The sequence below is a fragment of the Otolemur garnettii genome, unplaced genomic scaffold (assembly GCF_000181295.1).
Source record: "Otolemur garnettii isolate 467f Iridium unplaced genomic scaffold, OtoGar3 scaffold00052, whole genome shotgun sequence".
Lineage (NCBI taxonomy): Eukaryota > Metazoa > Chordata > Mammalia > Primates > Galagidae > Otolemur > Otolemur garnettii.
The window spans coordinates 162,367-186,655 of NW_003852447.1; the positions used below are offsets into that span (position 1 = coordinate 162,367).

Here is a 24,289-nt window from a genome sequence, read left to right on the forward strand (position 1 = left end):
AAAAGAAAGTTGGTGCTTTGGTGGCAGCGCCTGTGGTTCAGTGGGTATGGTGCCAGCCCCATATGCTGAGGGTTGTGGGTTCAAACCCAGCCCCAGCCCAACTCCAACAACAAAAAAAAAAAAATAGCCAGGCATCGTGGCAGGCACCTATAGTCCCCGCTACTGTGGAGGCTGAGGCAAGAGAATTGCCTAAGCCCAAGAGATGGAGGTTGCTGTAAGCTGTGTGAAGCCACAGCACTCTACTAAGGGTGATAAAGTGACAAAAAAAAAAAAAAGAAAGAAAGTTGCATTTAATACTATTTACTGTGATTACCAAATGCTAAATGCCCTGGCTTACTTTCCCTGCCCTATGGGAAGAGAGTGAAGAAGTATACACCCGTGTCTTACACAAATGAGACACCTCATGTATGCCTGGGGGATTGTCCTGCTCTTGCACTCTCTAGGAAAAGCAAACTCTTGCCCCTAACATGGGTCAGTCATGAGTATGCCCAGAACATTTACAATTATATAGTCATAACGTGAAGAGTCGCTACTGAGTACAAACCTGTTTCTGGCTTTCCTGAAGTTGAGAATTTTCATTCATTGCATCTTTTATTGCCATCTTAAGCCGTTCTTCATTCATTTGAAATATCTTGAAAGTTGTTTTGGCCTAAGTAAAACATAAAATACTGAGTTTATAGCAATTAATTTAATTTAATGCATAGTTTATCTTTACACATATTCCCTAGAATATGGAATTAAACAAAGGCAAAAACATGCCAATATTAATAGCAGAGGCAGCCTTGTATAACAGAAAAAAGGCTGGCATAAAATCAAGAAATAGTCCTCTCTCTTCCACTGACTTGCCACGTGACCCTAGCCAAATGATTTAACCCCTTGTAACCTTCTATTTACTCTGCAGCAAATTTCAACCATTTATTACGCATTTCCCCCAGTAAAATTTAAACTTCATGGGACACGTTTGTCTATTAATGTTAACTGTCCAGCTCTGTCAACAGTGCTAGTACATATTAACAGTTCAAAAAAGGCCAGTGGGAAAAAAACTGTACTGATGTTCCTCATTAAAAAAAAAAAAAAAACCTATACTGTATCCTTTATATCTCAAATCCTAATATTGTACATTATTCCTTTAAAATAAGAAAAACCAATTAAATCCAAATGATTTTCAAAAACCCATTAGACTTATTAGACTAATTCAACTTACTTCAGCTACTTGTGATTTGAGAGATTTTGATTCATCTTCAAGAGACTGTATTCTTTTTGAAATATCTGCCATCTGGAAAGACAGTATCAGTCCATAAACAAGTACTTACTGACGTCCTCCAGCTTCCAAGATGCCATCTATATTAGATATGTTAACCTAACACTTTTTCTCCACATGTGAGGCCCCAAATTAGGAAAGCTTCTCAATCTTTCCAGTCATATGCTTAAAGGGACTTCACATGAAATTTATTTAACAATAGTATCTTACCTCAACTTTAATATTTCATAGCATTTAAGTTATATAAGCTCAAGATAACTTCACCAACATCATTTCTTTCTGAATAATATCACCCACATCAATGTTTTTATTAAGCTATATTTTAAAAAAGAAAAGATTATGATGTTCATAACATCTTTCACATAAAAACCACTATCTACGTGACTATTCAACTTAAATTATTTATATGCACTACTTCCAATGCTACTTCATAGTACATATAAAAAACTTCTATAAGACTATGCGAGAAATTTAACATGGTAATATCTAGATGTGAAGGATGGAGCTGGAAAATTTTGCTCTCTAAAACCTTCTGTATTCTTGGCATTTTTTGTAGTCAAGTAATACTTTAACCAATATGAAATTGCTTTTTAAAAACTCAACAGCTTTTTCTTACATTCTCCTCAAATACAAAAGCCTTACCAGTTCATCTTGTTCAGAATGTTTAGATTTCTCTTCTTTTAATTTTTTTTCTAGACAATGTATTTCATCCTCAAGTTTACATTTGGAACTGTTCAGCTTGTCATAGATTGCCTAAAAGAAACAGCCAACTTTATACAATAAACTTGCGAATTTGGGGTTAGGGCAAATCAGAAGAGTTTAATTAAATATACGTGCTATGAGTTAATTTTTGGTTTATATATTTGCTTATTTTTATAATATTAAAATAATGGAAGTTCTAGCAGGGGTCAGCAAACTGCTTCTGTGAAGAACTGGAGAGTAAATATTTTAAATTTAAATTTTAAATAGGCCATGTAGTCTTTTGCCACTACTGAACTATGCTATCATAGTGAGAATACAAAGACAATACCTAAATGAATGAACATAGCTGTGTTTCAATAGAATTTCATTTACTAAAACAGGTGAAAAGCCCTTGCCACAGTTTGCCAACTTCTGCTCTAAAGCATTGTATGGAAAAAAAAGAGAAATAAATCTAATTCAATATAATTAAATACATAAGATACAAAATAAACTCAAAAACCAAAGATTGCTTGATGATAATATTCCACATTGAATTAAAACATTTTCTGTGAACTTTTTTTAAATTAAAATGATTAGTTGTTGGATTATTCCAATTGAATTTTGAAACTATAATAAACATACCTCTGATATTTGTGATCCTTCAACAAACTTGTTTAAAAAAAATAAACAAAAAGTTTCGAAATATTTAATGCAGGCCAAAATAAAAACAGAACAAATACATACTGTACTATATACAGTGGTTACAAAACAAAAGTTATTTACATAAGTTATGTAACAATATTTCACTATTCCATTATAGAAATTCCCTGACATGAATCAAAATGTCACCCTATTAGCTTGATTTTATCTACAGAGTCAACTATCAACTTTTTTTTAAATTGTGTAACACTATAGTTTACATATAATTATGATTACAATTCCTGAAAAGAAATGGTCTTGCTATATGTTAAAAAAAAAAAAAAAAACACCGGGGCGGCGCCTGTGGCACGGTGAGTATGACACCAGCCCCATATACCGAGGGTGGCAGGTTCAAACCCAGCTCCAGCCAAACTGCAACAAAAAAATAGCCGGGCGTTGTGGTGGGTGCCTGTGGTCCCAGCTACTCAGGAGGCTGAGGCAAGAGAATCGCCTAAGCCCAAGACCTGGAGGTTGCTGTGATGCCATAGCACTCTACCATGGGTAACAAAGTGAGACTCTTGTCTCAAACAAAAAACCCACCAAAATTAGAGAAAAAGTTCTAAACTATTTAATTTAGTGAAAAATTCAGCTACTTTTACTACCATATTATATAAATGCATTGCCCTCAGAATAAATTGGTGTTTTTTATTTTACCCACACTACCAAGTTGAATAAAACATCTCTGCTACTTAGTTTCTGCTCTTTTGTTAGCATGCCAAATGCCTTCTAAAATTCTTTTTATTTATCAAACAAATAAATTACTACTGGGACAGTAGTTAAAACACAGGGTCAACAAATAAAAAATAACAGTTTCACTAGGTTTTTAAGCATAGTACTAGGCAACAAATGAAGAAAAAAAAGATTAAAAATATTATTTTACTTGGAATCCAATTTATAACTTCCTTTCTCCTAGAAAATTCTGAATCTTAACAGACATCAGTGATTAAGAACTGCCAAGCTGGGCAGCACCTGTGGCTTACAGGGTAGGGCGCCGGCCCCATATGCTGAGGGTAGGGTGTTCAAAACCAGCCCGGGCCAAACTGCAACAAAAAAATAGCTGGGCATTGTGGCAGGTGCCTGTAGTCCCAGCTGCTCAGGAGGCTGAAGCAAGAGAATCGCCTAAGCCCAGGAGTTGGAGGTTGCTGTGAGCTATGACACCATGGTATTCTACTGAGGGCAACAAAGTGCCCTAAAAAAAAAACTGCCAAGCTGGACTAAACATGTACACAAAGATACAAATTCTACTGCTTGCTACTTCCATTTCCCCAGACACAGACTTTATCTTCTATCCATTGTCACCACTGTTTGTTACCGTACTTCCATTTCTAAACATAGTAAGGCACAGCCATCACTTACCCTCATCTGTCTTAGTTTAACTAAATTTCTATAATAATTACATACTTTCCTCCTTCCCTACACTTAACCACATCACCCCTGACTCGGGAAAGCCAACTGAGCCCATCTTTCCAACTCCTCATTCAGTGACATCATGTTGGTAGCCTGGAAATGGCCATAGTGGGAGCATTCCTATCACAAAACTCACCAAATGCTACAAATAAGGATTTCTGCCTTTTAGAGAGCCAGATGTTAAACATTTGCCAACACACCACCACTAAAATGTATGCTTTTAGTCTCAATCTAGTTAGCTCCTAATAACCTGGAAATGAGGTAAAGGCAAATGCTATCAAGACTTACATAATTTATTATTGCCAACCATCCCTAAATTTATGAAAATGAATCCTAGTTCTGAAAAAGAACTAGAGCAAACTGAGTCAAAGAGGAATAGCCCCCTTAATGAGGAATGAAGAGTTTCTACACAACTCTACAAATTCCAGTGAACTTGAATATGCCTCACTCAAAATAAGTCAGCAACATGAGCTTACCTTTTTATAATATTTTATGCTACTTAACTAATGTTCTATTTCCTATATTTAACATTTTTCTTTAAATTTTAACATCCAGAGATACTCTTTCACATTTCTTTCAAAAGCTTTTAAGAAGATACATTAAAGTTTCCATTATTTAGTAAGAATCTTTTTTCTAGCTTTTTAAATCGTATCATTGGTTTTTTACCTCCAAACTTTGTGCTTCTGTTGACTCTTTCTCCAAGCTGGCATCCTTTAAAGATGACTCTAAGCCTTCATACTGAAACAAAGCAACCCCATAAGTAAAATCTCTATACATTTTATTCCAAATTATATCTGGATAGATGCCTAAGAAGCAGACAGAATCCACTTCTACATATACATTAAATTTACTTGGCTTTCCTTAAGCTTTAAGCTCTTCAAACCTGACCACTATAACAAACAAAACCAGAGCAGCTAAAACATCACACACCACTAGCTCACACAATAAATGGCAGAACTTCACCCTTAACACTAAGGAAGGTGTCCAAAACTTGCTTCTCAGAGAACACAGAACTGTAACTCGTATTCTCTACTTAAAGGGAGTAAAAATTCAAATGGCAAGGTTGTACTAAAGACTATCCAAAGGTTTACTCAAGATGTATATTTGTATGTAGGTTGTCTACTATTCCCTAACAAGTAAACCTCTTCGTTAAGCCTAGTCCTTAAAAAGAAATTTATAGCAATGGGCCATCAGAAATTTTCACTTTCAATTCATACCACAGAACAAAGAAAACAAGCAGGGAATACAGAATCTTTAAAAGCTAAAGAATAACAATCTACGTAACGCTGTAAGAGTTGGCAAGGACTGGTGTGGTGGCTCATGCCTATAATCTTAGCACTGTGGGAGGCCAAGGCAGGAGGATCACTTGCAGCTAAGATAATAAAACAGTGGCTGGGAAGGAGAAAATGGGAAAACGCAGGTCAAAAGACACAAAGCAGCAAAAACAAAGGATGGATAAAGAAGAAGATTCTTTTTTTTTTTTTGAGAGAGAGTCTCACTTTGTTGCCCCCAGTATAGTGCTGCAGCATCATAGCTCACAGTAACCTCAAACTCTTGGGCTCAAGTGATGCTCTTGCCTCAGCCTCCCAAGTGGCTAGGACTACAAGCCCCCGTCACAACACTCGGCTATTTTTAGAGACGGGATCTTGTTTTGCTCAGGCTCGTCTCAAACTCCTGAGCTCCAGGCAATCAACCCACCTCTGCTTCCCAGAGTGCTAGGATTACAGGTGGGAGTCACTATGCCTGGTCCCTAAAAAGATCTAACATACAACATGTGGACTATAGTTAGTAACAATGTATTATATTCAGTATTTTTGCTAAATGAGCATATTATAGCTCTTCTTGGTTAAGGGGATGGGTAACTGTTACATGTTAATTTCTTTCACTATACTAACCATTTTACTATACATGTATCTTATACCATTATGCTCTATATCTAAAATATACACATAAAATTTATTTTTAAAAAAAGTCAAATTTAGAAAGTTATCTCAGATTTCTAATGTCCGTAGCCTAGGTGCCTATGAAGAGCAACAGTAAATCTCCTCACTAAAGAAAAATTACATCACCCACAGCTTCAAAATTATCTCTACAATTTTTATTATACTACCACTGACACTCAATATAAAAACAACAATTAAATAAGACATGACTTCACTGAAAATCAAGAGAAAAAATAATCAATAAAAATACACGACTAATATACAGATAATGAAGTTCTCAGTCAGACATTAAAATAAGTAAGCATAATATATAAACAGAATTTTTAAAAAATTGAACTAGAGAAAAAGAACTAAAGTATTAGCTGCACTGGAGCTACAGAACTGAAATGAGAATACATGAAATTAAGATCTCATATAGATGGTTTAAAAGATGACTAGACATAAATGAAGACACTTAGTAAAAATGGAAGATAGATCAGAAGAAAACATGTATATCTAGACAGAATTATAAACCAAAAAAGGTGAAAAATCAAGGAAAGAATGTAAATGATATATGAGATACAATTAAAAAATTAAAATATATGTATTTAAAGCCTCAGAAAGAAAAAGGACGCAAAAATAAGAACTGAAAAGTAACAACCAAGAACATCCCAAAAGTAATTAAAAACATTAAGCTATAGATTCTAGAAGCGTCATGAATCCTGGGCGGCACCTATGGCTCACTGAGTAGGGCGCTGACCCCATATATGGAAGGTGGCGGGTTCAAACCCGGCCCTGGACAAATTGCAACAAAAAATAGCCAGGCATTGTGGCAGTGGTCCCAGCTACTCAAGAGGCTGAGGCAAGAGAATCGCCTAAACCCAAGAACTGGAGGTTTCTGTGAGCTGTGACACCACGACACGCTACTGAGGGCCACAAAGTCAGACTCTGTCTCTTAAAAAAAAAAAAAAAAAAGGAAAAGAAATAAAGAAAAGAAAAGAAAATGGCTGAAGCATCATGAATCCCAAGGAGGATAAACAGAAGAAACCACACCTAGACAAATCATAGTAACATAGCTAAAAAGTAAATATAGAGAAAATAATAAAAGTAACCAGGAATTTTTTTATAAAGTTAAACTACACCTGCCCTAATGGCCCACCAATTCCAATACCAAGTATTTACTGACAAAAAGTGAAAACTCACACACACACACACAACTTTGTAGAAGAATATTCACAATTTAGACCAGGTGCAGTGGTTCACACCTGTCACTCTGGGAGGCCAAGGCGGGTGGATTGCCTGAGCTCACAAGTTCAAGACCAGCCTAAGCCAGAGCCAGAGCCAGACCTTGTCTCTAAAAAATAGCCCAGCGTCATGGCGGGCACCTGTAGTCTCCGCTACTTGGGAGGCTGAGACAAGAGAATCACTTAAGCCCAAAAGTTTGAGGTTGCTGTGAACTGGTACTCTACTGAGGACAACAAAGTGAGACTCTATCTCACAAAAAAGAGAAAAATATTCACAACTTTATTCATAATAGTAAACATATTTAAACAGCCACTGAAGAAGTAAATGGACAAACAGATTGCAGTATATAATACAAATTTACTTAGCAGTAAAAAGAAAAGTACAAATACATGCAACAACACAGTGAACCTAAAAATACAATGCTGACTAAAAAGCCAGACACAAAACAGTCTGATTTCATTTACAAATTCTATAAGAGACAAAAAGTAGTCTGTGATGCCATGACAATTCAGTGGGGAAAGAAGAATCTTTTCAGCACAAGGTATTAAAACAAATACACGTCCACATGCAAAAGAATGAAGTTGGAACTACTTCGCACCATATACAAAAATTAATTCAAAATGGTTTCAGGTAAGGTCAGGTATGGTGTCTCACACCTATAACCTTGGTACTCTGGGAGTCCAAGGCAGGTGCATTGCCTGAACTCACAGGTTCGAGACCAGTCTGAGCAAGAGCAAGACCCCATCTCTAAAAATAGCCAGGCTTTGTGGTAAGCGCCTATAATCTCAGCTACCTGGGAGGCTGAGGCAAGAGAATCACTTAAGCCCAACAGTTTAAGGTTGCTGTGAGCTGTGATGCCATGGCACTCTATCCAGTGTGAAAAGTGGGACTCTGTCTCAAAAAAAAAAAAAAACACAACAGCAATAATGAATACCACTCAGCAAGATACCATCACACATTGACATGAACACAACTGTGAGACACCAATATGCCAAGGTTATGAAATCTTACCAAGTTGTCTGTACAGTGCTGCAAACATAAGCACATGGGTGGCAAGTTCATGAACTTAATTGTCAAACATTATATGTCCATTCAAAAACTTGTACATGAATATAATTAGTAGCAAGATGTATACCAAAAACAAAAATAATACAAATTCCATCCAACTGTGGTATGCAACATTATTTGGCAAAAAAAGAGTTAAGTACTGACAAATGCTACAAATGAACAAGAAAAAGTTCTTTTGGGAAGAACTAAAATTGTGTCTGTGTTCGGCATTATGCTAAGTGAAAAAAAGTCATTAATGATTCCATTTATGTGAAATGCCCAGAATAAGCAAATCTAAAGAAACAGAAAGTAGGTTAAGTCATCCAGGATTTTGATGGGGGGCGGAGGAGGACTGAGCAAAGGGTGATAGCTAAAATATTCAAGGTTTCATCGTTGGGATAATGAAAATATTCAAAATTTGGCTTGATGCCTGTAGCACAGTGGGCAGGGCACCAGCCACATGCACTGAGGCTGGCAGGTTCAAACCCAGCCCCGGTCAATGAAACAATAATGACAACTGCAACAAAAAAAATAGCCAAGCATTGTGGCAAGCACCTATAGTCCTAGCTACTTGGGAGGCTGAGCCATGAGAATCACTTGAACCCAAGAGTTAGAGGTTGCTGTGAGCTATGACACCACAGCACTCTACCAAGGGCAACATAGTTAGACTCTGTCTCAAAAAAAAGAAAAATATTCAAAATTTGATTGTTGTGAAGGATGTACAACTCAGTGAACCCACAAAAAGCTATGTATTAACACACTTTAAATTATGAATTATAGGGTATGTAATTATATCCCTATGAAACGGTTAAGAAAAACTATACCATTTAAAATACAGGCAATCCCCAGGTTACAAACAAGACACGTTCCATACATTTGTTCTTAGGGTGAATTTGGACGTAAGCTGGAACAGGCCCATTTACCTATTACCTGTAATAGCCCCTGTTCTTAAGTGTGAGTCCTACATGAGTCACATGTTTGTACCCAATAGCCTCTGTTCCTAAGTGCGAGTTGTATATAAGTCAGATATTTGTAACTCGGGGACTACCTATAGTTAAAAAAAAATCAGATACCTGGGAATAAATCTAAGAAAAGACTGAAACATAAAAGCATACAAAAAAATAGTGAGGGAATCTTTAAATGACATAGGGGAACATTACCACAGTCCATAGATTAAAAATTCAACAGTGTAACAATGTCAATTCTCTCCAAATGATCTATATATTCAATCAAACACCTAGCAGCTGTGTACATGTATGTACACATACATGTGTGTAAACTGATTTAAAATTTATATGAACTGGAAAAGCATCAAGATAGCCAAGACAATCTTGAACAAAAAACCTGGAGGTTTACACCATCAGATACCCAATTTGTTATAAAATTACACTAAAACAAAAAAAAAAAATGGGATTGGCACAAAAAACAAAAAGACCAACAAAACAGAAGATATTCAGAAACAGACACATATATTCACTCATATATTCACTCAGTTTAAGATGATGGTCTTTTTAATAAATGGTATGTATACTGGGTAATTCAATACCCATATAAAAAAAATTGAATCTTGATACACATGCCCCAGTTACACCATCATAGACTCAATTACAGATGGATCAAAGACTGTTATAGACTGAATTGTGTCCCCTAACACCCATACATAAAATCCCTAACCCCTAATACCTCAGAATGTTACTGTATTTGGAAACAGGGCCTTTAAACAGCTGATTAAGTTAAAATAAAGCTGTTAGGGTGAACCCTAATTCAAACTCACTGATGTTCTCATAAAAAGAAAATCTGGACACAGAGAGACACCAGAGATGGGCACATGTGAACAGAAGAAAGACCATGTGAGAATACAGCTGAAAGGCAGCCATCTGCGAGGCAAACAGAGAGGCCTCAGAAGAAACCGTGCCTGCCAACACCTTGATCTTAAACGTCTAACCTCCACTGCAAGAAAAGAAATTTCTGTTGTTTAAGGAACCCAGTTCTGCGGTATTTTGTTAAAGCAGTCCTGGCAAACTAACACAAAGACTAAATGAGAAAAGTAAAAATTTCTGAAAGAGAACACAGAAGAGTATCTTCTTACCCGAGGATAAGCAAAAATTTCCTAACAAAGAAACAAAAAGCAGTCATTATAAAGAAAAGATTGACAAATTAGACCATGTTTAAATTAAGAACGTCTGCTTGCCAAGACACCATTTGAAATAAAAAGGCAAACCACAGTTTAGATATTTGCAGTACATACATCTGACAAAGGAAAATACAGAAAAACATCTACATATCCAAAAGAAAAAAGATAGCCATACTTTTGCAAATGTGAAAAAGACCTGAAAAGGCAATTTCACCAAAAAGATACCTTACCCAAATAGTCAATATGAAAATATGCTCAAATTAATTAGTCAGGGAAGGAAAGTGAAACCACAACTGAGACACCATTAATGAAACAAAGCACTGACGGCCTTAAAGGCACACGGAAGTGCCCACGCGGACAAGCATAAAGCCTTCTGACCCCGACACGAACATTATGTTCAGCAATGTCTTACCTCTTTTTGAACAAGGCTAAATTTTTCAAGCAGTTTACATTTTTCTTCAATTAGTCCAGAAAGCTCTGTAGCAAGCTTTTTCTCTCTACCTAAAAAATAAGTCATTAATATCATGAGTTAATTATTTATTATAAGTTTTAAGATTATATACAACAATGATGAGATCTAAAGTAGAAAAAATGAGCTTACCCACATAAAGCCAGCTTCTAACCTGAAACAAAGTTTTAACAAAAATTGCATTAAAACAAATACATGTTCAAGTAAATCTGATTTATTTAACTTGTACTGCCAAGTTAAAAATAATGGATTTCTTACTGCTTTACTCTAATATAAATGCAAGTTATCCAAAAGTGTTATATCACTGCTAAAAAGCTCCCTACTGAAGATCAGAATTGTGTATTAGCATAGTAAAGGCTCTGAAATAAATTTACTATAAACACACCCACTTAATTTCATTTATGCCATTGTTATCCAAACATATCTGACCCTAAAGCAAACTATTTCAAGAAGCCCCAATTATGATCTCCCCATAATCCTGATCTCCAAAATAAAACAGCCTAAGAAATGTTACCACAGGACTACAGATCTGAACCGATTACTCAACAAACAGGAAAGGCCTGGTTTACCGGTTCTTGAATCAGCAGAACCTCTTCTTTAACTACTCCTTTGAGAATAATGAGGAGGTAAAAATCCACTTGTAAGACGATCGGTTTTAAAGCTGAGGTAACATTACCAAGTGGAAAAGAAATGAGGGCTTAAATCATCTATAGAACATGTACAGAGATAAAATTAAAAGAGGAAAAAAACTTAAAACACAAAACACTGGTAAAGTAGAATGGGTATGGATGAAGGATAAATCAATGAACTAAAACATCAGATTAAGGAATTCTATCAAAAGGTAACAGAAGGGCGGCACCTGTGGCTCAGTGGGTAGGGCACCAGCCCCATATACTGAGGGTGGTGGGTTCAAACCCAGCCCCGGCCAAACTGCAACAAAAAAATAGCCAGGCATTGTGGCAGGCGCCTGTAGTCCCAGCTACTCAGGAGCCTGAGGCCAGAGAATCACCTAAGCCCAGGAGTTGGAGGTTGCTGTGAGCTGTGTGACGCCACAGCACTCTACCAAGAGTGATAAAGTGAGACTTTGTCCCTACAAAAAAAAAAAAGAGTAACAGAAAACCATAGAGAAATTGAAAAGTAAACGGTAAGAGATAGGGAAATCAAAAGTAAAAGGACCCACATATGAAAAATGGTAGTCCTGGCTCAGCGCCTATAGCTCAGAGGCTAGAGTGCCAGCCACATACACCAGAGGTGGAGGGTTTGAATCCAGCCCGGGCCTGCCAAACAACAATGACAACTACAATAAAAAATAGTCAAGCGTTGTGATAGGCACCTGTAGTCCCAGCTACTTGGGAGGCTGAGGCAAGAGAATCGTTTAAGCCCAAGAGTTGGAGATTGCTGTGAGCTGTGATGCTACAGCACTCTACCCAGGGCAACATAGTGATTCTCTGTCTGGAAAAAAAAAAAAAGATAGTCCTAAATGAAAAAAAATTAAAATGCAGAAGAAAGTTCCTAGAATTAAAAATAGATGGAGCCAGGCACAGTGGCACAGGCCTACAGTCTCAGCTACTCATGAGGCTAAGGCAGAAGGATCACTTAAGCCTATGAGTTCAAGTCTATGGCATGCTACAATTGAGTCTATGAAGAGCAACTATACTCCAACAATGGCAATATAACAAGACCTTGTCTCAAAAAAAAAAATTCTCTCATTAAAAGATTCCAGAAGAGGGCAGAATGTGGTGGCTCACACCTGTAATCCTAACACTGTGAGAGGCTGAGGCTGGTGGACTGCCTGAGCTCACGGGTTCTAGACCAGCCTGAGCCACAGCAAGACCCATTTCTAAAAATAGCCGGGCATAGTCCCAACTACTCAGGAGGGAAGCTGAGGCAGGAGAATTGCTTAAGCCCAAGAATATGAGGTTGCTATGAGCTATGAGGCCAGGGCATTCTAACAAGGGCAACAAAGTGAAACTCTGTCTCAAAAAAAAAAAGATTCCAGGCTAGGTGTTCATAGCACAGTGGTTACAGCACTAGCCACATACACAGAGGGTGATGGGTTTGAACCCAGCCCAGACCAGCTAAACAACAATGACAACTGCAACAAAAAATAGCCAGGCATCATGGCAGGCGTCTATAGTCCCAGCTACTTGGGAAGCTAAGGCAAGAGAATCACTTGAGCCCAAGAGTTTAAGGTTCTTGTGAGCTGTGGCACCACAGCACTCTACCTGTGGTGACAGCTTGAGAGCTGTCTCAAAAAAAAAAAAAAAAAAGATTCCAGAGGACAAAGCGGGTAGGGGATTGAGTTCCCCGAAAATAAGACCTACCCAAAAAATAAGCCCTAGCAGGATTTCTATGCATTTGTTAAATATAAGACCTACCCTGATAATAAGACCTAGTGATGGTCGTAGCTAAGAATTTCAACAGGAAGTATTAGCACAGGGATCAAATGGGTCTCTGGGATCTCTTGTACACACAGCTAGTAAGAGTAAAAATTGATATAGACAAGTTAGAAAAGAATTTGACACTACCTTTTAAAAACTGAATTTCCATATATCAGGTATCCTAGTAATATCACATCTACATTTTTTTCCCAAGAGAAACTCTTACAAAAAGGACACATGTGTAAGGATGCACAGAGCAACATTGAAGTAGAAAAAGCCTAGAAACAATCCAAACGCCCAAAGCCATAAGTACACTGTAGTATATTCTCATGATTCTAGAGCAGTCAAAATGGCAGAAATTACAGCCTCATTCAAAAGCATGGATTTTAACAATACAGAATGAAGTAAAAGAAGTTCCAAAAGATGACATATGGCATGAGTCCAAGTAAAATAATATACTACGGTTTTGAAGGATAAATGTAGGTATGACCCACCCACCCACCCCCAAAATTTTTGTTTTAAGGCAGAGGACTAATCTACACAGTATCCAGAGCAGGGTTACCATTAGTACAAGGAGGCACGGGGATGAAATGAGGGAGGATCTATCTAACATAAGGGACACTGGGTTTGATTCTAAGTTAGTTGATACATTCACAGATGTTTAGCTTATTGCTAAAACACAAACCAAAAGATGAAGAAGAAATAAAGGAAGAGTTTTCAGTGTAGAATATGCCTGCAAAGAAATTCTTTACAACTTTTACACTAAAAAAAAATTCTCTGAATTCACATGTGCTTTCTAGTAGTCACCCATTAACCTGAATAACCTAACTTGTTTCCTTAAAGTAACAAGTATGTTTCCTGTATTACTTATTCAACCCAAAACCAGCAGGACCATTATCTTGGTACAGAGTTAGTTACTTACCGCTTGAAAACTTCTCCACACAAAAAAAAGAATAGCAAAAAATCCAACAATAGTTGCACATATCACCAATTCCCAGGGAAAACCAAAAGGATTAGGACCTGGTTTCATATCTTCAGGCAATGTTGCCACAACCTTCAAAGAAAAGAAAAGACAGACCTTAAAACTGCACTTTAGATTCAAAGTGTTGATTAGAGCACATTTCCCTGGCAACATTCAACCCCTGTGTCCAAGGGAAGAACAGTGAGGCATATGCTGAACTGCAATGAGCTTCACACTGGAGCCCCCGAGGTGCCTCAGAATGTCCCAGGGTGAGAATAGAAGAGAAGGCCAAAGAAAGAAGCTGGATGACCTGGGGTTGAGATGCTCTTACCCTCTTTTCAACCAGTTTAGGTTTTATCTACAGAGAACATTGATTCCAATATACTAATAAAGTTTCCCTACAGGAAAAAATAAATTGATCTGCAACTTAAAAAAAATTTTTTTTGAAAACCACAGAGAAAGCTTTGGATTTGGAATTTGAAAACCTCCACCCTCCCTCCGAGTCCCTTTTCTTGTCTGTAACAGGATTAATGCTGTTTGAAGATGCAGGACAGGTACTCAACAAAGGGTAACCATCTATATCTCTTCTCCTTCAAAGACCTGAGCCTGCACCCTCAGCCTTTCAACACTACTTCTCTCCGCTGCGGGTCATCAGCATAACACGGCTTCAGGCCTTCACAGTTGCTTTTTAGTGCACTTTTCTCTGGGTCAGCTCATTACTCAACCTTATCCAATGGGGTTGTTCTGCTCTTTGTTGCCAAGCTCCACATTTTACTCAATCACAAAGAAAGAAGAAAAGCAAGAGAAAAAAATATGTACCTTTTTAAAAACAGCCTAAAGTATGATCAGGTTTGACTTTTTTCCAGGTTTCAACCCAAACCTCTACAGCAAATCTGCCTTTCTGCCAACACCCTTTGTTATTGTCCACCCCAAAGTCTTTATAACTTTAATCCATATATATACCCTTCTAAGCTGCTAACTAGAGTTTTTTAACCTGTACCAAACACATTTGACCTTTTTTGTTTTTTGAGACAGAGTCTATGTTGCCCTGGGTAGAGTGCTGTTGCATCACAGCTCAAAGCAGCCTCAAACTCCTGGGCTTAAGTGATTCTCTTCCCTCAGCCTCCCAGGCAGCTGGAACTACAGGCGCCCACCACAACGCCCAGCTATTTTTTTGTTGTTGTTGTAGCTGGCATTGCTGTTTGGCAGGCCTGGGCTAGATTCGAACCCACCAGCTCTGGTGTATGTAACTGGCACTCTAACCACTGAGCTACAGGTGCCAAGCCCATATTTGATCTTTTATCTTCTAAAAAATATCCCTCAACCCTGATCTCTGCTTCTGCCTCTCCCTACATTACCCCAGTTACCAGGTGACAGAAATGTGACATTACAACAGTCAATTAACGATAAAAGTATTTATTTATTTTTGGCGACAGAGTCCCACTATGACATCCTTGGTAGAGTGCCGTGGCATCAAAGCTTACAGCAACCTCAGATTCTTGGGCTTAAGCAATTCTCTCGCCTCAGCCTCCCAAGTACCTGGGACTACAGGCACCCACCACAATACCTGGCTATTTTTTGTTGTTGTTGCCATTATTGTTTAGCAGGCCCGGGCTAGATTCGAACCCGCCAGCCTTGCTGCATGTGGCTGACACCATAACCACTGTACTACGGGCACCAAGCAGAGAAAAAGTATTTATTTAGGCATTCAACAAACAGTACTAAGGAGAAAAGTTTTCTTCAGAGTTTACATATTCTCCAAGCACCTTATTTTCAGCGAAGTTATTCAACACGTAAGACACACACTACCTTAAAAATCTAACAATAATCAATGTAATTTCTTTATGACACTACTACACTTGAAAGGACAATTCTAAAATTTTAGCATCTCTCTGATCAAGTATGAAATTGTCTCTAGTACAGTGATATTTCTCAGACTCAACAGCATTTTAACAATTCTTTTAGTCTAAAGGAGTTGATAAATTCAAATCTAAAGCTTTGACCTGGTTGGATCTGGTAGGCTGAGGAAAAGCAAAGAATCTGAGCCTAAAGATTTCATCCCAAATCCATTGCTCTGGTCTTAATTATTCTGGCTTTTTCAACCTTATGTTTTGACTACAATATAATGCCCTATCTGACAAAATCAAAGAAGGTATAATCAACTTTATAAAACATCAACAAATATAATGCAATACAGAATTGTATGTGATCTGGTAAACTGGTTCTAAATTTTAGGAGTAATAGATAACCCTCCATAAAATATGGCCTCGATTATTCATAGAACATTCAATATCTATTCCATTCCCAAAACATGAGTACTACAGGATTTTGAGACCAAGTTGAATTTAAAAAATCAACTAATCAAAAATTTGTTTAAAATAAAAACAGATAAACTAAAAAGCCAGGCACAGTGGTACATGCCTGTAGTTCCTGCTACAGAGGAGGCTGAGGTGGGTCACTTGAGCCCAGGAGCTAGAGGCTACTGTAGGCTATGAACAGCCAAGGCATTCTAGCTGGTCAACACAGTGAGACCCTGTCTCTAAAAAATTAATTAGCAAATTAATTAATGAAAAATCAACGAATCTAAGTTGACAAAATATGCTGAAATTATATTATTTTTCATCTGAAGTCAAACATGCTATGCATCAGTAAACAAAACATAATGTAGACTGTCGATGTACAGGCCCTCAGAACACTTGATTATGATGCAAAGTTCCATGAAAGGATACCTCATCAAGACATAAAATTAACACCAGTCATTCTCAAACTCTTCCCAAAAATAGAAAAGGAGGGAACATTTTGTAACTCACTCTGTGAAGCCAGTAATCTCCAACTCTTGGGCTTAGGCGATTCTCTTGCCTCAGCCTCCCAAGTAGCTGGGACTACAGTCATCTGCCACAACGCCCAGCTATTTTTGGTTGTAGTTGTCACTGTTTGTTTGGCAGGCCAGGGCTGGATTCGAACCCGCCAGCTCCGGTGTATGTGGCTGGCGCCCTACTGGCTGAGCTATAGGCACTGAGCCTAAAACAAAATTTTTTTAAGACTATGTGGTAACGACATAAGGACAGACATATAGACCAACAGAATGGAAATGAGAATCCAGAAAAAAACCCTTCAATTACTTTCAACAGCAGTACCAAAATAAAGCAATGGGAAAAAAACGGTCATCTCAATAAATCATACCAGGATACATCAATAAATATCCATGTGCCAAGGAATGAATCTAGGCATATACTTCACACTCCATACAAAAGTGAATTTATTCCCAAAGATCTTAATGCAAGAGCTAAAACTATTAGAAGGAAGCACAGGTGCAAATGTTTATAACTTTGTTGAAAGTCATTGTTTCTTAGATATAATAAAAACACAAGTAATTACAGAAAAATAGATAAGTTGGACTTAATCAAGATTAAAAACTTATGTGCTCCAAATCACACCATGAAAAAAGTGCACAGAATGAGAGAAAATATTTGCAAATCATCTATCTGATTAGGGTCTAGTTTTCTGAATATGTTTAAGGAACTCTTATGACTTGAAAATTAAAGCAAATACCCATTTCTTTTAATGAGCTAAAAGAAATGAATAGACATTTCTACAAAGAAGATATACAAATAGCCAGTAAGCAAAAAATCCCAAGTGTTGTAAAGGATGTGAAAATTAGAACCCTCATAAACTGCTGGTGGGGATGTCAAACTGTGTGGCTACTATGGAAAATAATCTGGCAGTTCCTCAAAAAGTTAAACATACAGTAAAAACAACCCTGCAATTTCACTCCTAGGTATATACTCAAGAGAAGTGAAAATATATATTCATGCAAAAACTTGTACACATAGCAGCATAATTCATAACAGCCAAATAATATCAACAACTGACATGTCCACCATGACATAAATGATATATTCATACAATAGAATATTTTCAGCCATAAAAGAAATGAATGACTGTTATATGTTGCAACAAGGATGAACCCTGAAAACATGCTAAGTGAAAGAAGGCATACACAAGAGGCCACATATGGCATGACCATTAATACATAATTTCCAGAATAGATACACAGACAGAAAATAGATAAAGGGGGAAATCAGGACTGCTAATAAATACAAGGTTTCTTTTTGGGGATTGCTACTAGGTATAGTTTCTTTTTTGAGCTGACCAAACTGTTCTGCAATTATGTTGATAGTTGTCCAACATAAAAAATATACAAAAACACCACTGAACGGGAGGCCGTAAAAAGGTTAATTATATGTTACATGAATATATCTCAATAAAACGTAACTTTTAAAATGAAAAATAAAATAAGCACATATTGTGTCATCTTAGTCCTCATGCCAATATTAAGAGTAATGGCGGCTGGGCACCTGTAGCTCAAGTGGCTAAGGTGCCAGTCACATACACCTAAGGTGGCGGGTTCAAATCCAGACTGGGCCCCGCCAAATAACAATGATGGCTGCAACCAAAAAATAGCCAGGCATTGTGGTGGGCACCTGTGGTCCCAGCTACTTGGGGGGCAGAGGTGAGAGACTCACTTGAGTCCAGCAGTTGGAGGTTGCTGTGAGCTGTGATGTTACAGCACTCTACCCAGGGGGACAGCTTGAGGCTCTGTCTCAAAAAAAAAAAAAAGAGTAATGGCATTTTAGCAAAAAACTAAGGCGTTAGTTTCCACGTGAAGGTGTTGTTCACCAGACTAGAGAAAACCCGCAAAATCTGTCTGCTCCTCTCCATCTCTCTCTCCATTGGCAGTTCTGTAAATACTAAGTTTTGATTATTACTGTTTTTAATGACAATGTGCAATCTGAAATTCTCTCTCATCCCACAATGTGCTCTTCTTCCTATAAACCCTACCTCAGGAATGACTAAATTGCCATAGCCAGAAACCCGGGATTCATTCTGGATTCCCTCTCTTTCTCTCTCCTCCCATGTCACCCTCCCACTCCCACCTTCCATTTTCCCTCTTAGCTCCTAAACACTTCCCCATTCAGTACTACTCTCTTCTCCATCCCTACCGTCATCTCTCCCTTAAGCCCTGTTTGCAGTTTTGTTGCTCTGACATCTAACCAACATGCTTCTATCAGAAAGATCTTTCTACATCAAATGTCTAACCACTGAAAAGCTTTCAACAGCTCCTTCGCAGCTACAGCAATTAGAACCTACTCTGTCTCCAGCTAGCCTCATTGCACATTACCCTGAGTCCACTTCACACTCCATAGCTCCTACCTGTCCGCACATACCATGGTGTTTCAGGCCTCCTCTGCTCAGCCTGAAAAGACTTTTCTAACCACTCAAGCAAATGTAATCTCTCCTACCCCTCAATTTTCCTAGCGTTTTGTGAATATGCTTCATTCAGTAAGCACTTCATTGGTTTCTACTTTGTGATTTTGTCTTCTGTCTCTTAACAGATAACAATAGTACCAGCCAAAACTGTCTTAGTCCATCTAGAATCTCCATAAACCTGTCCCTTCCAAACATAGCACAGGCACTAGACAAACGATGGTTGAATAAATGAAAGAACAGCAAGACAACAGCACTTTTGTGTCTACATATGAGAAAACAGCTATAACTGTCTCAAAATTCAAATAATCTTTTTCAAGATTTAATATAGTTATTCAAAACACAGCGACATAAATTCCCCTCAACATGTCAACAAAGACATCTATAAACACTTAAGGAGAAAAACCTCCACAATATAATTATGATTATGAACTGGATCTGAAAAATGCAAATTTAAATACTGGGAGCTTAATATCTCCGGACTTTATATAAATAAGACCCAGAGAGAAGTGAAGAACAATCTCATTTACAGTAGAGCATCTACTAGGCATTTTTTATTGAAAAAAAATGCAGAATCAGAAGCCCAACTCCCCGCCCAAGCTCAGGTGTCCTTTCAAAACAAGTTTCATCATTCAATAGAACTCGTTTCAGAGGATCAGTCCTCAACTTTCTCACAGTCGGAGAAACCACGTGTCACTGACCCCTGCTCAAAATAAATAACTGACTGGCTCGTTTTAGGAATAGGGAAACATTTTACCATACCTTTGCAAAGTCCAGCTAAGCAAAAGCTCGCTTCACCTTCCTGACCTCCGGATCTTCCTCCACCACACAAAAGCCACTGAAGCACCTATGAACCTGGCTACTGCCTTGAACACAGACCGGACAGCAGCAGGTGAGAACCGGCTGCGGGACCTGCGACCACCGCGGCTCAGACCCCCGAAGCCAGTCTGCCGGGTCCTTCCCCCGGCAGCTCCCCGACCCCTGCGCCACGTAGCCCCGGTCGCGCCCCAACTCACCCTGCGCAGCTCTTCCAGGACCGGCCCCAGATACTGCTGGGGGGCAGCCCCGGGCCCCTCCATGGCGACAAGGCTGTTTTGGCTGTCACAGCCACAGCCACGGCCTGGCAGAGCCACAACAAGCGGCAGAGAACACGGCCGCGTTCGGTCCGGAACCCGAATCCGCAGCCGGCGACCGGAGCAGACCACAGCGGAGCCGGCTGCGGGGGAGGGGGCGGGGCGCGGGCGCCCCCGGGCCTCGCGGGCCACGCTGCCGACCCCGGCCCTTTGTTACGCTTCACATCCTGCGGCGGCGCGGGTCCCCGCCCGTCCCGCACCAGCCTGCGGAGCCCCCGTCCTCGCCAGCCCACCCCCGGCTTTGGTTTCGGCCGGGCCGCCGCCGGGAGGCGGGGACACCGGGAGGCGGGGAGGCGCGCGCCGCGCGAAACTTCTCTGCCTAATTCGCGCGAGGTTCGTAGACGTGTCCGGGTTGTTCGCTCTTAAAGGGACCGGGCTGTGCCGAGCGAAGCCAACCTCACGAGAGTCGGGAGGCTCGGGGCCGGAGAGTGGGACTCCGACTCGTCCTCTGCGCTGTGGTGCGAGCTACTCAGACCCAGAGGCCGGGGCCAGGGCCCCAGACCCCACCTCGGGCGGCCGCGGCCGCGGCCTGAGCGCGGCGCGACACCGCAGCCCGGGGACCGAGCCCCAGCCTAGCGGTCCCCAGCAGTCCCCTCGCCGCCCCGCTGCGGCCTTTCAGCTGCACCACGGAAGCTCCGACGGCGTCGTACCCGGGAATCCCCGCAGGCCCGGGGGCGCCGGCCGCCTCCATTCGTTTCAGGAAATGGCCTGCGGGGCACGCGCCAGTGCGTGCTGCCAACCGTGCCCGGACTTTGGACGGAAAGGCGTCTTGGGTCAGCTGGCGTCTGGTCAAAGTTTAACCTCTCCGGCTCTGAACGCCGGCGATCGGGCCTCCTCTGTCGGACGGAGGATCCCAGGGTCTACTCACCTGAGCACTGGGTAGGAAGAGCTGTCTTAAACTCCGTGAGCGCCCTTTTACCTAAGTTCTAAATCAGACCCGAGCGGACCTTGGTCGGGCTAGTGCTGTTTTCCTCTGAGAAGAGGAGCTAAAAGTAGTAACGTGTTCTCTAAATTTAGGACCCTATTTTTAGGGCCGTTGAATAAAGTACCAACGGCTGGATTTGTTCTTTGGACACTCAGCTGACCGAGGTGTAAAGGATAACCCATGTCTTTGTATACACGCCTCCCTTGCGATCGTTGCGATCGTAGTCATTCTCATCAAATTCTGCCTTCTAACTCAAGTCTTAAGTGAAGCAACTCGAAAAGGAGTAGATGCTTCTTTCTAAACAAATTACCCGAGAGAACTCAATAGATCTCAATAGAGACCAAATCTCTTGTAGCGACAAAATTGTTACGCCATTAAAAATCAACAACTGGCCCAAGTTCACAGCAAGTGATTTTCAGGACTAAAATGTGGCCTAGTTTTTCAGAATTCAAATCACTATCTCTTGTTTGCCACATCAGCTTAAAGAGTTTCAGGAACTGCCAGTATCAGCACCCAAAATTGCTTAATAGTTCTACATTTTTAGGTACAAGGTATTACACAACCTTACACTGTTGAAATTTATTAAAGTCAGAACAGAAGCATAATCAAAATACCTTTAGAAATTCAAAGACTGAGAACAGTGTATGCCTCACAACTTTGTATTAGTTGATAAAAATTGTCCTGAGCATTTTCAGGGTACTCTAGAATCAGTTCCAGCTGTCAGGACTTAGGAAGAGAAGAAATCCCTTTGCCCTGACTCAGTATGTGCTCCTTCCCAGTTTTGAAGAATCACCATTCAAAATATTAAAAACGTAAACTAGGGACAAAAGAACAAATAAAAAGGAAAGTAAAATCTAAGGCTCCCCCATCGCAAAAACAAAATAAAGCTTAACAAACTCAGTACAAAATAGCAGTCCTAATTTCTTCTCTGCATACCAAATAGTCATGTAGAAACTTACCTCTTCTTCCAACTCTTTTGATTCCATTTCTTAAAAAGCTCATATTAAGATTCTATTTTCAAATTAAAATACCCTAACAGGTAAGTAAACTACATGTTGAACTAACCACCTCATATCCTTCAGAAAGATTTCAGATCCTAATACATCTTGCCCTGTCCTGTTTCCACAGAGTGATCCTGTTTTGATACGTGTGTGGTAAGGGGGTGCCGTAGGTGGAGTTTTGACTACCAACCCATGATCCATTTTCATGGACCTCACTCCTTATTAAATATTCACACGTATGCATGTATATATGTTTTCTTAAATATCATCCATATTACTACCCTCTTAAAATCTATAGTTGGAAAGAAAAATCCTGAATTTGATAACTAATAAAAACTGAATGTGTTATACTCCATCCCTATAAAATACATGTTTTCTATGATGTAAAGGATATTCAGTATTATTCTCTAGAGGTAGACATGGGATTTTACTGTCTTACATAGGGCTGCTTTAAAGCAAATGGAGAACAATAATGTTAATGTTTGTGGCAGCTATTAGAAATCATACAAGAACACTGAATATATGCTAACCAGAAAACTTGGTTCACAGTCTAGAAACTGATTTCTCCTTTTCAAGGGGCCCCCTGGCAAAGCTGCAGGTGCTGTTTACTCCCATTTAATTAAACAGTCAGTGTCACAGGTTTTAAGGTCTAGTCCTTTGGAAAAAAATCAAACAGAATCCTAGAGCCACATCTTCATTTTGTCTGTATTTGTGATGTAACACTTGTTCTCAGAACATATTGAATCAGGAGCTACCTGTTGAACAAGAGTTGGGTAATTTCCATTGCTTATTCCAAGAATAAATGAAGCATTCTACTTAAGAATATATAAATATTAGAAGTGAGAAAGCCTCCTATATTGTAAAATAGATAAAAAGTATCATTGATTCCTATTTGCTTGAGCAATATAAGGAAACTGTATTATGTACAAAATCTACCTAAAATTACCAGTGAATTGAAATAATTACCTGAAACATTCAGGTAGAAGAAAAGGAAATTCCTTCACCTAAATATATCTAGAAAATTGCTCAAATTTTATATCTCCTGCATCTGCTCAGAACTATACAGCAGGTGCCAACATATTTTAAATACAGTTGAAGGTAAAAACTGTATTAAATTTGTAATACTCAAGTCACATTTGACTTCTGCAGTTACAGGAGGTGCTCAATATGACTTGTATTTATCTTTTGTTACCAATATATACTGAGTATCAAAATTTTAATATAGTTTTTTCCCTTTCTTAAAATGTGTATACATTTTTTTGGCACCCTCCGTATGCTTAATAGATGCACTCAGATGGTTAAAATTCTAGATCAGGCAGGAACTCTTCAGAACATTTAGTCCAAGGATTATGAACTTAAAGCTCTATAGAAGCTAAGAAGTTGAAATGAATGAGGGATTTGAAGAGTGCATGTCTATGTAAGCAAGCACTATTCAGCATGAGCTTCTTTTTACCATAGAAGAATGGGAAAGAGTAGTCTTCTTTTTCAAGAGAATCCAAACTCCAGACTTTTATATGAAGCCAGATTTTTTTTATATTTTCTTAAATGTTGATAACTGATTCATAATTTTCTTAAACAATACACGGCCATTAAGGGTGGCGCCTGTGGCTCAGTGAGTAGGGCGCCAGTCCCATATAGGGAGGGTGGTGGGTTCAAACCCGGCCCCACCCAAACTGCAACCAAAAAATAACCAGGCGTTGGGCAGCACCTGTGGCTCAAAAGGGTAGAGCGCCAGTCCCATGTGCTGGAGGTGGC

General features: G+C 39.2%; 1 protein-coding gene across 1 annotated transcript in view; it reads right to left on the bottom strand.

Moving 5' to 3' along the window:
• MIA2 (melanoma inhibitory activity 2) overlaps positions 1-24,289 on the bottom strand; it is a 96,853-nt gene that overhangs the window by 48,791 nt on the left and 23,773 nt on the right. Inside the window, exons 7-13 of the mRNA XM_023514394.1 lie at positions 14,169-14,300; positions 10,998-11,019; positions 10,809-10,897; positions 4,715-4,786; positions 1,904-2,014; positions 1,205-1,276; positions 534-649 (exon numbers count right to left, since the gene is read on the bottom strand). Of these exons, the coding sequence (XP_023370162.1) occupies positions 534-649; positions 1,205-1,276; positions 1,904-2,014; positions 4,715-4,786; positions 10,809-10,897; positions 10,998-11,019; positions 14,169-14,300 (614 nt within the window). The remainder of the gene's footprint in view (positions 1-533; positions 650-1,204; positions 1,277-1,903; positions 2,015-4,714; positions 4,787-10,808; positions 10,898-10,997; positions 11,020-14,168; positions 14,301-24,289) is intronic.